The sequence below is a fragment of the Colobus angolensis genome, unplaced genomic scaffold, assembly GCF_000951035.1.
Source record: "Colobus angolensis palliatus isolate OR3802 unplaced genomic scaffold, Cang.pa_1.0 Scaffold198, whole genome shotgun sequence".
Taxonomy (NCBI): domain Eukaryota; kingdom Metazoa; phylum Chordata; class Mammalia; order Primates; family Cercopithecidae; genus Colobus; species Colobus angolensis.
In genome coordinates this window covers 2,360,527-2,375,510 of record NW_012115132.1, presented here as the reverse complement: position 1 = coordinate 2,375,510, position 14,984 = coordinate 2,360,527, and the positions used below count along the sequence as shown (strand labels likewise).

Genomic DNA, 14,984 nt, shown 5'->3' with positions numbered 1-14,984 from the left:
GTGCCAGAATTGCTTGCTACAAGAGATTTTTTAAATTTTCTTTTCATTCATTCATTCATCCATGGATTCAATGCCACAAGGAAATGAGTTTTTGCTGCATGGAAAGTCTGCCAAGACATAAAGTATATGAGATCCAGAAATAATAACAGGCACACAATTAAGATCTGAAGTCTACCACATATCTAGAAATACTAAAGTTTGACAAGCAGCTTAGATTGCCATTTTTGAGGATTACATTTTTCTTTCTCTTTATTTTAATAAAGGATTTGATTCCATAACAGTTTAAATATTTATAGCAAAATATTGCCCAAGATTAGTTTAATATACCTCTTTTTAATCACAGATATCCCTGTAATTGTTTCACTATTGGAACATTCAGCTTTTACTCGTGTATTTTGTACAGACGTATGAGTGATTTTACAGCATATGACATTACAACAGTCACATATAAATGTTACAGGTGAAGTGTGTATAGCGCATGACGTATTCTGAAAAATATCAACTACTTACATCTGTGTTTTAAAAAACTAATAATAAAAATAGTACAACTTTACAGCTATCTAGAAGTTTAGGTTTACAAACTACTTTAAAAGCCTTGATATGTATTCAAAGGTACCTAGAAAGGGTAAGTAATTCCCCTGAACATAACACACATGTGCTAACACACATGGTGTTCACATTCACAAAGATCTCCTCCAGTAGGGCAGACACTGAATATTTTAAATGGGAGGCCAAACGTATAACACAGGAAACATCATAAAGGTCCGAAAGAACTCAGACCAAGAAAACGTCCCTTTGCCACTGAAGGAATGACCGAGATAGAGCCCAAAAGGAGACAAAGCCCAAGAGACAAAGAGATAGAGAAAGAGCAACAGGAGAAAGAGCATTGAGGTTTATACACATTCCAGCCTCTAAGCAAGAAAATGCATTGGACATAATAAGACAAATACTTTTGAAGATGTTCTTGTATCATTGAAGGCTGTTGCCACTAGGCTATGAGCAGATTGAGAGTAGCCTGAGCTATTCTAGATTTCCCCTTAATACTTTATGCCACCGCGTTGAAGCCATGAATTAGAAACTAAAAGTGGTACACTTGCGTCAGAGTAACCAGTGCCAGCCCGGTGGTGCGATCTCGGCTCACTGCAAGCTCTGCCTCCCAGGTTCAAGCAATTCTCCTGCCTCAGCCTCCCACGTAGCTGGGCGCACGCCACTACCGCCCAGATAATTTTTGTATTTTTTTAGTAGAGATGGGGTTTCACCATGTTGGCCAGGCTGGTCTGGAACTCCTGACCTTGGGTAATCTGCCTGCCTCAGCCTCCCAGAATGCTGCGATTACAGGCGTGAGCCACTGTGCCCAGCTGCGGTCATTGTTTATACTGAATTGTGAGACTGGTTTTGTCACATGAGGACACTGCCACCCACCAACAAATTAAATGCAGGAATGTTTTTCACAGATAGAAATGCTTTAGTACCATGAACAGTCAGACTTTGAATCAGCAAAATCATGGGAGTCCAATAGAAGTTACCATAATTAATTTCATTATAGACTTTTAGAAGAGAAACGTCTGAGTAGTATTTCTCTGCCTTGGCAACTAAATATCTGAAAAACTTGAATCATGAGACTCCCCATCTTTTGACTCCAGCAATGTTCTAATTGTTCTAATTATAATGACACTCTAGTCCACTAGAGGTTAGGTGTCAAACATTGCAAATCACTCGTAGAGTTTGTGAAGGATTTGTGTGCCTTCCACCAACAATGGCCTATCTTCAAAGTGAGGTGCATTCAGTTCTATGCCAGAGTCTGTGTGTTCTGTGATCAAAGGGAGAAGTAGGATGGAGATACAGAAAAGGAAGAAGGAGGCAGATGAAGATCTTTAAAAGAGGAAAAATAAGTCAAGTAAATCAAATCTTCTACTGGTTTCCTCAACTCTACTTAATCAGATTGGAAAGAGCGTATATGATAAACAGAACCATATGTAAGCTAATAACTCAAGCGATGCTCTCAGGAGAATTTGACCATGTGCATCTTTGCTGCATGACTTGTGGCTGCTATGCTTGAGTTCTTTCTGTGTTTTACATACACTTTTAGTCATTTCCTGGCTGTTTCATCATGCTGTCCCATCTACTCTAGTAACATGTATAGGAGGCTTCCGCTCTCCTTCTATTTTCCTCCAATTTTGTTAAACTTCACAATCAGATAAAAAGAGCCTGCATGGCAGATTGTGTTCTTGTTCCTCATTATTTACTGCCTCCACCCATTGCCATATGACTTGCAGGATAGAGTCCCCATGGAAAAAATACACTTCCCTACACCACTGGTTTCATGTGCTCAGCTTTGGCCAGCGAACTGTGAATGGAGTGACATATACCTCATAAAAGCAGAAACACTGACACCCAGTGCACAGTTCTGCCACTCTTTTCCCTCTGCCAAGAGCAGGACATGTCTCTGATGGAGGCTACTCCTTCAGCCTGGGTTCCAGAATAAAGAACACACATGGGGCAAAGCTGCCCTTGGCCTACAGCCAGCATACTAAAACGTAAAATGGGAGCAAGAAACCATCTTAGTACAAGTCACTGGGTTTTTTTTTTTTTTTTTTTGGTCATATCATAAGCTTGCAAAAGTTCACTAATATGTGCTGTACGTAAAGTAAGAGTTAGGGCTCGAGATGATCTTTCATGTGAGGAGGGAGTTCTGATTTGATTCCTTCTGTGTATCTCTCCCTATCACAATATACACACTGACTCTTGAGGTAGATCGTTTCGGGATAGGCACCAGCTGCTGTTATTTATCACTGTGACTATCATTCCCTTTAGAGGAGTGCCCCATAGCACCTTAACTTAGGACCCATCAGATACAAACCGCTTGTGTATTTTTCAGAGGGCTTAAAAGCTATTGAAGGGGGAAAAAGCTATTGGAATTTTTCTGTTACACAGCTGGCATCCTGTGTACATGGAATAAACCAATATCCTTTGCCAAACAGGTATAAAAGTCACTTTGCAATATAAATTTTAATTTTAAACAATATCGTGCTTACACTATAATGTAAATAAGAAGCCTCTTCGATTTTTGAAAACTAGAAAAACCTTATCTGATTGTTTTGCATCAACCCCTTACCTTCTGTAGACCCTTTTGTATGAAGTCGTTTGTTGAGTTCATCCAACTTGTTCTTCAAGTGTGAAAACCAGTTAAGGAAAAAAGAAAGCAAATCAGAAATGTTCTTTCTCTCCTATGCCCTTCTGTCTACTTAGCACCCTGCTAAATTCAAAAGCGAACTCTAAACTCCATCTATATCATGCATTCTTTTGAGGAATTACTCTTTTCTCTCAAACTGACATTCTGGGCTCCACCTCTAGCAGTTCTACGTTTGTAAGCACCTTCTTCAATCTCTGTTTCCTTTCCTTAAAACTGTGGATAATCACGGTGCCAATTTCCCATGTCGGTACTGATGATAATTTGGGCATATGTATGTATGTTAATTAGGACAGTGCCTAAATGTTTCAGATTAATCTCTAGGCACACTGAAGTGATTCCCAAACTAATTTATGAAATCACTTTTCACCAAAGCTAAAAAGTAATGACTCAGCAATTCTGAAACATCATGAGTCAGCAACTCTACCCTTCACTATATATCCTAGCCTATATGTACAAGAAGACATTTCCAGTAATGTCTGTGGTAACATCGTTGTAAGAGCTAACGTGTGCAAATTACTAAATGTTCTCAAGTAGGAAAATGAAAAAGAAATTCTTATGGTATATTTATACAATTAAACATTAAGCACTGTATTAGTGGTAAAAATAAATGAGCTAAAACTTCATGTATTAATATGCATGTCTCAAAAACATAATGATAAACAAAATAATTGCAAGATATATGTAAGAATATTTTTTAAAAATTTTACAACATGCAAAACTATAGTATAGGTTATTTTAGGAAACTATACAAAAGATTACTTAATACATTATTTAATAGATATATACTGCCAGGCATGGAGGCTCACATCTATAATCCCAGCACTTTGGGAGGCCGAGGAGAGTAGATCACCTGAGGTCAGGAGTTCAAGACCAGCCTGGCCAACATGGTGAAACCCTGTCTCTACTAAAACTACAAAAATTAGCTGGGAGTGATGGCGGTTGCCTGTAATCCCAGCTACTCTGGAGGCTGAGGCAGGAGAATCGCTTGAACTCAGGAGGTGGATGTTGCAGTGAGCCGAGATCACGCCACTGCACTCCAGCCTGGGCAACAGAGCAAGACTCCATCTAAAAGTCAAAAAGAAAAACTGTCCAAACATAGTATGCAGGAGTAGTCTCTGTTTGCACCACTACCACATCCCTGTTGCACCCTCCCACACCCTGCTCTATGTCCTGGGAGGCTGATCTCTAGGGATGGCATCAAAGAGCAAACTTGCCCTGTGGCTCCCTGTTGGGCGCTATCAAGGGGAAACACGTGAAAGGAAGTACAGGGGAGGGAGATGAGGGTAGTATTCCCCTTGCTGGGAGTGCTCCCTGCTGGGTTGCAATGCACAAGCTGCACTCATTAGCCAAAGACAATAGTTCCTTCCTATTCAGCTCTCTTTCCATGTTCTGGAAACTTACTCCTTCCCTTCACCCTTCAAGCTTTGGAGGGTACCACGCAAACCCCAGGGCACTTCACCACTCCTCATTGACTTCCATCCATCCCACTGCTCAGCCCTTGTAAATTACCCATTAAATATTACTGAATTCCTTTAAAGTCTCTTTCTTTTTTTTTTCTTTCTTTTTTATTGAGATGGAGTCTCGCTCTGTCACCCAGGCTGGAGTGCAGTGACACGATCCCAGTTCACTGCAACCTCTGCCTCCTGGGTTCAAGTGATTCTCCCGCCTCAGCCTCCTGAGTAGCTGGGATCAGAGGTGTGCGTCACTGTGCCTGGCTAATTGTTTTGTATTTTTAGTAGAGATAGGGTTTCGCCATGTTGGCCAAGCTGGTCTGGAACTCCTGACCTCAAGTGATCCGCCCGCCTCGGCCTCCCAAAGTGCTGGGATTACAGGCATGAGCCACTGTGCCCGGCCTAAACTCTTTTTCAAAATCTCTTCTATATGGGCCACCTGTTTCCCATTGGGACCATGACTAATGGACATGTGATCCACAGTTGAAGAAAACAGAAAAAGATTTCGGTTGAGAACTGTGACTCCACAGATTAGCAACGTGAATTCTACTTTTTGTCTTTCATGGTCTATACCTGTTCTTTTCAATATAGTACCCACAAGCCACATAGGGCTATTTAATTATAAAGTAATAAAATAAAAATTTTAGTTCCTCAGTCACACTAGCCAGTAGCTACCATTTTGGACAGCACAATTATAGACCATGTCCATTGTCACAGAAAGTTCTACTGACCAGCACTGTTAGCCACCCAACACACTCCTCCATAATAAACATAAAGATTATTTCTACCTTTGGCTCTACCTTATCATCACAAGTGCAGCCCAGGTCAAAATCAGACTGAAGGTACATAATCCCTGGATAACTGGGTCTGGTAACTTCCTCTGGCATGGTTGGCCTGAAGGTATTAGTACGTAGGAGATGATTCAGACTTCCATGGGTCCCATTATTAGGAGCTGGCTTCAATCCCAGGAGATCTAATGAAAAGTAAGAAAAGGAGGCAGGTGCTTCTTACATCTATTTGATGAGATATGGTAAGGTTTAAAAGCCTTCACCTTCTATGGGGTCTGAAAACTCTGAACACAAATCAGAATTGGACAAAACCAAATGTAGATGGCAGGCACCCCCTCCTTACCTCCTGAACCATTCTGGACTGACCACATCTTGCCACAGCTTTCTGAAATAGCCAAGTTCATTGCTTGACCATGAATAGAGAGAGAGATTCCCAAAAGAAAGAGTGAAGGAACAAGGCCTTGATTAACTATTGCCCATATCTGTGATAGTTACAACCCAAGGATCATCCATGTCAGTATCACTTTTTCCTGCACTTCTCTGGGACTGTTTAATTCCACCTTTTGAAATGAGACTTATAATCAATAGCTAACTAGAAGTCTGCCCTCTAATGACTCCACAGAAGTGTGGGGACATGAGGAGGCTTTGGCCCTGTCCCCTGAAGTGCCACTGAGCAATGAACAGGCTGATTTCATAGCAAATGAATGGTTGCCAAGTGCGTATTCAGTAACTTGCTTGAGCTCAGAGGCAGGACAGGGGAGAGCTAGCAGCCAAGATGGGAAAAGAACCCAGGAGACCCGACTTGCAGACTCCCCCTCTAACCACCAGACTGGCACTCCCTTACTAAATAGGAAAAGTTGTCCTCATTCAGCAACTAGAAGCTCAAGGAAGAAAAATAATTAAGAGCACATAAATAGCTGGCCAGGATGCAAGCTGGCAACATTTTTAACTGGGCTGCAATGTGAGAGATGGAGGTGGAGAGGGCTCTGTGCAGAACTCTTGCTTCATCAGGTCTCTGACCAGTGGTGTCAAACTGTAATGCTATGTTAGACCAGCCAGAGGCTGCCAACAGCAACACTATGAAAACGCCCCATTAGTCAACTGTTGAAGGAAGACAAAGAAGCCTTAGAAGGGGATAATATTCTGTCTTTGAACCAATGGGCAAGTTATAATCTTTTGTGGGGAAGAGGAGGTGGTCCCAGAAAATAGACACCTCATTTCTTTCTCTGACATTGTGAAAGATCATATACTAACTAAAGATTGTTTCAATGGTTTTGATTAAATGAGTGACTTACCACACATAACATTGTAAAGTTCAATGTTTTCAAATGGAGGTACTTTAGTCTTGTACTTAAATGTTGGGCCATAACCTACAAAAACAGTCTTCCAAAAGAAAAGAAAAACAAAAACAGTTAAGTATTGTTGGGTAGGAACCCTTCCTCTATTTATGACTGCCATACAACTTCACTCACACCACCCTTACTTATCCTTTCGAAGAATCACTAAAACACAATTTCAATTCACAGTAGTGCCATCATACCTGCATACTGTTGACCTTGTTATCAAATCCGTGGTCTCCCTGGAAAAAGCATTTTCCTGATGGTTTCTTATAAACATCCAAAGGTTTCCTAAATTGAAACAATTTCATGATCAGTTAGGATTTCTCATGAAATTACTCTGATAAAAAGGTAATTTCAGGGTAAAAAGAAACTCTAAGAAGGGGCTTTTGAAAGTCTATTTGTCTCTATTTTAATTGCATCCTTCTTGTGATGATGAAAAGAGGATCCTATTCTTTTCTCCAAGTGACTTTCCTTGACAGTTATTGCAGGATAAATGGAGACCTGTGAACAGAAATCATGATGCTTTCCTTGAACCTCGTGCTTACACCAAGTAGGGCACTTGTCAAAAGTCATGCTCTGCCTGTCTAGGTGCTTCGCTAGCTCCAAGACTGTAAGATTCTCGACTCTAGGACCATGTTTGTCTGGTTCATTTCTATGTACCCCTCCCTTGGCTCAGTGTCAAGAGGTAGTAGGCACTTTAAAAAAACGTGATGGCTCGCCTATTATATACCCATAATAATTTAAAATTTAAAATAAAATAAATATGGGGTGTTTAAACAATGAATGGAGATCTATATTCTATAAAAATGTTTGCATGCAACTTTACCTATCTATATACAATACAACTAGAGTACAACTAAGCAGCCAACTTAACAGTAATCGTGACATACCTGACAAAAGCAGGGCCTCACCTAGACAACATCTTCATTTAGAAACAGAAAACAGAAATACTGTAGACATCAAGACCACCTGATCTTTCCTTTTGCGACAGAAGACACCTTTTGCAAAAGTGTCATGTGACCCTTTTCCAAAATTACTTTCATGTTGATTTAATACAAACATTTCCTAAGTACCTATGAGTACATAGCACTGAAAGTGCTTTGGGAAAACAAAAAATCTAACACATGGGTCTCCACCCTTGGAATAATAAGGGCTTAGGATAATAAGACATACGCATATAATACCTCAACAATGCAAGAAGAGTTCAATCTAAAAGATGTATTGTTAACCAACATGCCTGCTTTTGGGCTACACTAATTTGCCCAACTGTCATCATCTTTCACTTCTACTCAGCTCCCACGTTTTTGCCATTTGAACCTACTACCTGCGCCAGTGTGACCCCTTCCAAGCTGCCCCACACATAAAAGGGAGCACATACTTAGCCAATTAATTTCAGTCACATCCCTGTAAATTCTCCATGAGGATTTCCCACAACTGTTTTAAAAGACTCCAATAATTCCTGTTCTTCATACATCTTTCTTCATAATCCCACATATTTAACTCTAAGTACACCCCGGAAAATTACAGCATGATATTTATATATCTCTCCCATGTGTCTCTCTAAGTGTCCCAAACTTATACAAGTTTCTAGAGTTCTAAGTTCTTCTTAGAACTTAGAGTTTCTAAATATTTTCTTGTTATCTTCTCTCTCTTGCAAACCAGTACCTAGCTGGAGTGCATCTGGCAGTTGTTCAATTATTGAGATAGACAAATTCACAGCACTTTTCTTAAGCAGAAAGTTGGAGTAAGAGTGAGTGGAAAACAGCTACTTCCAGGTCTCTGTGAAAATGGATAAATCCTTAATAATTAACTCATTGCAAGTTGTTAGAGCCTCCAGACATGTCCTAGACTACATTCAAAAGCAAGGAACCTTCTCTTCAACATTGGAGAGTCTTTTGTAGTTCAATAGAAGGCAAACATCGGGAATATTTAAAGCAATGTAAAAAGTGCCCACAATAACAGAGTTTTTAACGTTAACATTTTCTGAAGTCCTCTATAAATATTGCTACAAGCAAAGTCTCAACAACTGAGATCAAATCAGCCCAATATACTAGGGCAAGGTCCCATTTATACTTTTGACTTACCCAAGTAGTAAGAATAGAGGTTCCAACGTAAATTCAAAGAAAGAGACACATGCACACACACACACACACACACAAACACACACACACACACACAGATGCACCGACAGACTACAAAGAGACACCACGACGCTGAGACCCAGAACATAGAGATATGTTGTCTCATCACTGATGGTTTACGTAGCCCACAAAATTTTTGGAAACAGTGAGATTTCCAACTGATATTTCTTTTAGCGATGACTAAGGATGATAAAATATTTCCAGTTGCCAAAAGGGTGGTTGTGGAAATGAGAAACAGAAAGAGCCCATATACCAGATACCTTGCAACATGCCATCTACGTTCCACCAATAAATGGATATCCTCAATTCTTCTGTTGTTGGCGTAGTGCAAACGTTTGGGAAGGTGCTGTTTCAAGTAAGGCTTAAAGTGCTGATCCGGTTTTTTACACTGAAATAGAAATGGAAATCAGACTTTAGATGGAATGTCTTTTGGAAAAATTCTCACAAATTATTTCTCTAGAAAGCTGAAGGAGATTGTAAGCCTAACTAAAGGTTAGTTAGTGAATAAATGAAATTTGTTTCTATCAAATAATGTACACTGAAAACAAATAGATTCAAAAGAGATTAAGTAACCTTGGAGATGATATGACAGGCTATCCGAGGAGAGTTAGGAATTTCAAGATGCATTCCTGGCTTGTGAGACCATCGCTAAGAGCAATTCACACTCCTAGGCCTTTCCCAACTCCTTCAAGTCAAGCGGTTGAGGGTGGGGTGTCAGTGGGAGGGGAGGAGCACATAGGTTTAGGCTTATCTGATTAGATGCTCTTGTGCTATTAAGGTCGCTACCCAGCATCCGGGAACAATGGAGCAGAGTGGGTGGGCAGTTCTGGTTCAGAGAAAGTAAAGATTTGTTTAATCATGAATGAATACTTTTCAGTTCTAATGGAAGGATCAGATAGTCTCCGTTTGTATCATTGCCAAGACCATTAGGGAGCCTGCAGCTGACCACAGGCCAGAAGTTTTGAAAGCTCTTAAGGAAACAAATATACAGGATGGCAGGGCAGTGAGGAAAGTGTTCCTCCTGCCCCTGGCCCGGGGGAGTCACACACAGGAGGAAGGCTGCTCCAGGGGCAGAGACCTGGGGAGGGTAGAGGCGGGACAACTGGCAACGCTTACCGTGAGATTGGCAATAATGGCTTTGGGGTCATCTGTTCAAAGAGAGGAGAAAGATTTCAGAAGAAATAACAATCTTTACCAAGAGAAATCGTTTTTGCAGCAAGATACTCAATTCTTTCTCCTTCCATCCCACAGAAGACTAACACTTTAGTGTTTTGTTTGAAAGATAAATAATTGTGTGTGGGTATTCAACATTTCAGTTATTGAAATGCAGCTAAGCAAGTGGAACAAATCCTACAGTAAACTGCCCTCCTAGGTCCAGTTCTGCTCTTCTGGAGGGAATTCCTCCTTCCATAGCACCAGGATACTGCTAGGTAAATTGCTTCTTATTTTAAGTTCCCCTTAATGGTTCCCCTCAAGACATAGTTTATTTGCAGTTTGACCTCAGGAACTAAACTGGGCATTTGGGGCTTTTAATGTAACTTCTTATTTATCTGCAGATTTTTGAAACAAGTCTTCACCCACTTTAAGAATAAACTTCTAATCCATTGAGTTATTTTTTAAAAGAGAGTTTTGTTTCCCTAGTTATATCCTGGGCATAATTATATAGGTAGCCGCACCTCTTCAGTCATAGACACACACGTGGATGCACCTCCTTTGTTTTCAATAGCATCAAGTAAAAGATTTTAGTCAATACTCGGAACTAGCTGAAAGCAAAACTATGTAAATGATGGCTGTGCATAAACTGTGGACAGGATTATGTTGTCTGAAGCTCCCCTTTTGGGTGGAATGTGGGGAGAAAGAGGAGATTGTAGGTTGCTTGGATTTTGTTTTGTTTTCAGGAAGTTTGCTTCAGTATGTTATTACAGAATCAGCAGAAAATGAAAGTTGTGTTCAGAAGAGATAGCAACTATCACGAGGCAGCCCTCCCCGGCATCTAAATACCAGTGGAGCGGGCCTTATCTGTATCACGTGCTGCTGCATCCCTAGGCCTGTGCAGAGCAGACACTCAATACACATTTTGTTAATAAATATTTGTTCATATTCATCAAAAATGCATGAATAAACTTGCCTTGGGGTATACATATACAGACTCCAAAAAGTATTTTCAGAATCTTAGTTCTAAAGCTTGAAAACCAAAACTAAAATGTGTATTCCATTGGCCTTAATTGCATCTCTTACTGGAAAGCAAATAAGTAATAATGAAATACAAATAGCCCAAATAGATTTCATACTATATGCCTGTCTTTCTATAAGAGCTTTGCAGGTAGCCGGATGCAGTGGCTCACGCCTGTAATCCCAGCACTTTGAGAGGCCGAGGTGGGCGGATCACAAGGTCAGGAGATCGAGATCATCCTGGCTAACACAGTGAAATTCTGTCTCTACTAAAAATACAAAAAAATTAGATAGGCGTGGTGGTGGGTGCCTATAGTCCTAGCTACTTGGGAAGCTGAGGCAGGAGAATTGCTTGAACCAGGGAGGCAGAGGTTGCAGTGAACCAAGATGGAGCCACTGCACTCTAGCCTGGGCAACTCAGCAAAACTCCATCTCAAAAAAAAAAAAAAGAGAGAGCTTTGCAGGTACTTTCTCTCTGGTCATTCACAACAACCCTGGGAGGTAAATGCTATTCAAATCCTCAGTAAGCCAATGGGTTTTCAGAAGGAGGAGGAGTTGGCACTCTGGCACTCAAGCAATCTGATTGAGCAAGCCAGGCCTCATAAATCATATTCCTCAAAGGGACGAAATAGAGTAAGTTCATGGTCTTTGATAATGAAGAAAAGTAAATAGCATGTACTCAGATAAGTCCCAGAGAATTACTAGGAAATATCCAATGCCGGAGTCCATGCTGGGGACATCAATCCTTAAATTCTGAAGAACTCATTCTTTTCAGGCTAACAGTCTTCATTTTGTGTGAACAAAGGGCAGTGGTTCAGCTAATCTGGCTTCAAATCTCAGACCTGCAACTTACTAACCATCATCCTTGAAGCTAGTTCCTTCACCCCTCTGTGAGCCTTGATTTCTACTGTCTATAAAAGGGACAGTGATACTTATCACACAATGCTATTAAAATGATTAAATAAGTGTGTGTGTGTGTGTGTGTATAAAGCTTACACTTTCCCATCTGGGATCAGCAGAGTCTCAGAAATAGCGGTATGACTAAGACATCATCATCATATCCAACCTTTATATAGCTTTGACTATGTGCTAAGCACTGATCTAAATTACGTAAACACAATCTCTTATTTCATCTTCCCAACAATCCTTACATTGCAGATGAGGAAGCAGAGGTACAGGGTGCTCACATGGTGAGTACCGAGCAGAGTTGAGATATGAATCCAGACATCTGTGCCTGTCACCACCCCATGCCACTGTCTCCCACAAAATGAAACCACATTGGAAAGTGTTTTTGTAAGGTTCAAAGCTTTTCATCATTGATGGTTATGATTTCATGGGCCACGGGAAGTTTTTTTTTTTTCCCTCCAAACCAACCTCCCTATTACATGTACTAATGTCAGAAATACTGTTAAAAATAGAGAAAATCTTTTGTGCATAGCCCTGAAGTGCAAATACTAAAATCAAGGGGTGCCATAGTGACTGTGTCCTGTCTAACTGAGGGCAGAAAAGGGAGAACACAGGAGCAGGAAAGGTCATGGAGGAGAGAGGGCAGAAACACCCACATTTTGTTTATTTCACAACATTGCCTGGAGCTGACCTTGGAACACTTCCATTTGTGTTGACTCAGGAACATAGTTAGGGAAAAACTTAATTTTCCAAAGCTGTAAGGTTGGTGTCAATGGTTTCTTAATCCCAAGGCTGAAAACCTTAAAGAATTTTTTCTTCAAAGTGTGACATAACCTCAAGAAAACTATGGACTTCTCAAAGGCTGCGTAGACAGCACCTAAAAATCTTAGTCTACAAATTAAGTTTGTATCAGTGGTAGATCATAACCAGAACATGTAAAACATAAGTGACAAGATTATTCCTGTTCATTTTTATTTCTAATCTTTCACCTGTCACTTCCCAAGGGCTTAATATTTTTTCCTACTAGGTTCTACCGGTCATTTTTACAAAGAGAATGGGCTCTGTTCCACAAGGCTCCTAGGAACTCTCACAGTCCAAATGTGGTTCTTCCAACCCCTACACAGATCCTCCAGTCTTGGCTATAAAGGACCAGCCTGAACTTCTTATTGAAAAAATTCTTATCTTATAAACAGAAGTTTGCGGTCATGAACATGCTTCAAACTAAGTGCAATTTCCACACGATAAGAATAAGAGCAAATATTTATATAATGCTACTATGTGCCAGGAACCACTCTAAGCAATATACATAGATTAATTTCTACAGATAGCTGCAGCATTTATCATCCCCATTTTTCAGAAGAAAAAACTGAGGCTTAGAGTTTAAATGACTTATTCAAGGTCACTCAGCTAAGTGATAGCAGAGCCAGAATTTTTACCTAAGTATTTTAGCTTTAGAAAACAAGCCCTTACTACCTATTCCATTGTATTACCACTCTAACCACTTAATGTTTTCAGAATCAACTTACATTTAGGATTATTGCTAAATCTGGATCGAATTCTTCCTAGAGTTCCAGGCACTAAAGTAATATCATCCACATTAGTTAAGTAATTACTCAAGAATTCCGTTCTATCACACGTGACATCTTCCATTCCTATGAGGAGGGAGAAAAAAGAGTATTTTCAGGCAATATTGAAACGAAAATCTTAACATAGACACTAAAGATAACATCAGGCATCTCTTTAGTTAGTTTTCAATAACTTAATGGGAAGAGCCCTGACTTCTGAGATTTTTGTATTTGACTTTAAATGTTTTAAGGCTTCTCTGTATAAACTTTTCTCTAGACTTTTACTTAGCCGTGTCATCTTGCAAGCACAGAAGGGTGAAAATGCATTACCTCAATTACATTTTAAGTCATTCGGCCAGAACAGCAAGACAAAGGAAGTCACCATGATTTCAACAACGACAACAACAATAAACACAACTATTTACAGAGTCTTTGTGAAAAAGATCTATTCTTTAAAAAAAAAAAAAAAAATTAACCCTAGATTGCTTCAAACTCTTCCCAGTTGGGGGAGGTATAAATGGAATATACAGTTCTGTGTCTCTTACAAAATGGCATTTTCCAACTCTCTAATATATCTCCTGTCTTGAATACATAATCACCAGTCCTCACTGTCTCCACTGGTGGCCTTGGATGTTACTGACAAAACAATACTGGCAACAAGAGATGAGAAAGAAAAATGTCAGTTCCAATGACCACCCAAACTGAAAAACAAAATAACATTGAAAACAAGTTGTAAACAATGTAATTAGTCAGAACTGAAAGCTAGCAACTAAAGCACAAGAAGGTTCTAGGTATGGAATTTTTTAAAACCAATATTTCTCCTCCACCCCAAGATTTGTTGTGTGTCCCCATCAAGGAAAATTCCTTTATCAAAATGCTTTTATTTAAAACATTGTTGTAAACTCAAATCTTAGCATCATAGACTATGGAGGCTACTAGAGACCTTATTGAAATGTATGAGATGACCTGGAACATTTTAATATATTGCTCAGTACAATTCAACATATGAATATTCTCTAACAGGGAAAATAATCCTGTTGGAGAATACTCATATATTCATATCCTGTAAAGGATGCCCTAAGGTTTTAAAACAAGGAAATACAACCCAGAGTAACCCAGATCTGGTAAAATTCAAATAATCACCTCCTGGGATCCCAGATCCAGAACCTTCCTTTGTTTACTTCAAATTGGAATGAAAAGCAAGAAAAAACACATAGCATAAAGATTATATATCTTGCACTTTAACGGTTAAAACCTTAGGAAGAAAAATAGAGCAACAAAGAGCTGCTATGTTTTAGTACAATGTTCGCCCAGGAAGGGAAAGTCCCCAAATACATATTAATAGTGGGCTGAAAGCCTCTCCCATTTGTTTTATTTCTAGGAAGTCCCTTATGCCACCCCAAATGTGAACAATCTCCCTTACTTTAG

At 39.8% G+C, this 14,984-nt stretch overlaps 1 protein-coding gene across 4 annotated transcripts in view; it reads right to left on the bottom strand.

The window, feature by feature from the left end:
• The window catches only part of ENPP2 (ectonucleotide pyrophosphatase/phosphodiesterase 2), a 124,419-nt gene that overhangs the window by 19,936 nt on the left and 89,499 nt on the right, over positions 1 to 14,984 (bottom strand). For all 4 annotated transcript variants that reach the window (XM_011941069.1, XM_011941068.1, XM_011941070.1 and 1 more), the window contains 7 exons: positions 13,518 to 13,643; positions 10,030 to 10,061; positions 9,174 to 9,301; positions 6,973 to 7,060; positions 6,728 to 6,815; positions 5,433 to 5,617; positions 3,116 to 3,167 (listed from right to left, as the gene is read on the bottom strand). In XM_011941069.1, the coding sequence (XP_011796459.1) occupies positions 3,116 to 3,167; positions 5,433 to 5,617; positions 6,728 to 6,815; positions 6,973 to 7,060; positions 9,174 to 9,301; positions 10,030 to 10,061; positions 13,518 to 13,643 (699 nt within the window). The remainder of the gene's footprint in view (positions 1 to 3,115; positions 3,168 to 5,432; positions 5,618 to 6,727; positions 6,816 to 6,972; positions 7,061 to 9,173; positions 9,302 to 10,029; positions 10,062 to 13,517; positions 13,644 to 14,984) is intronic.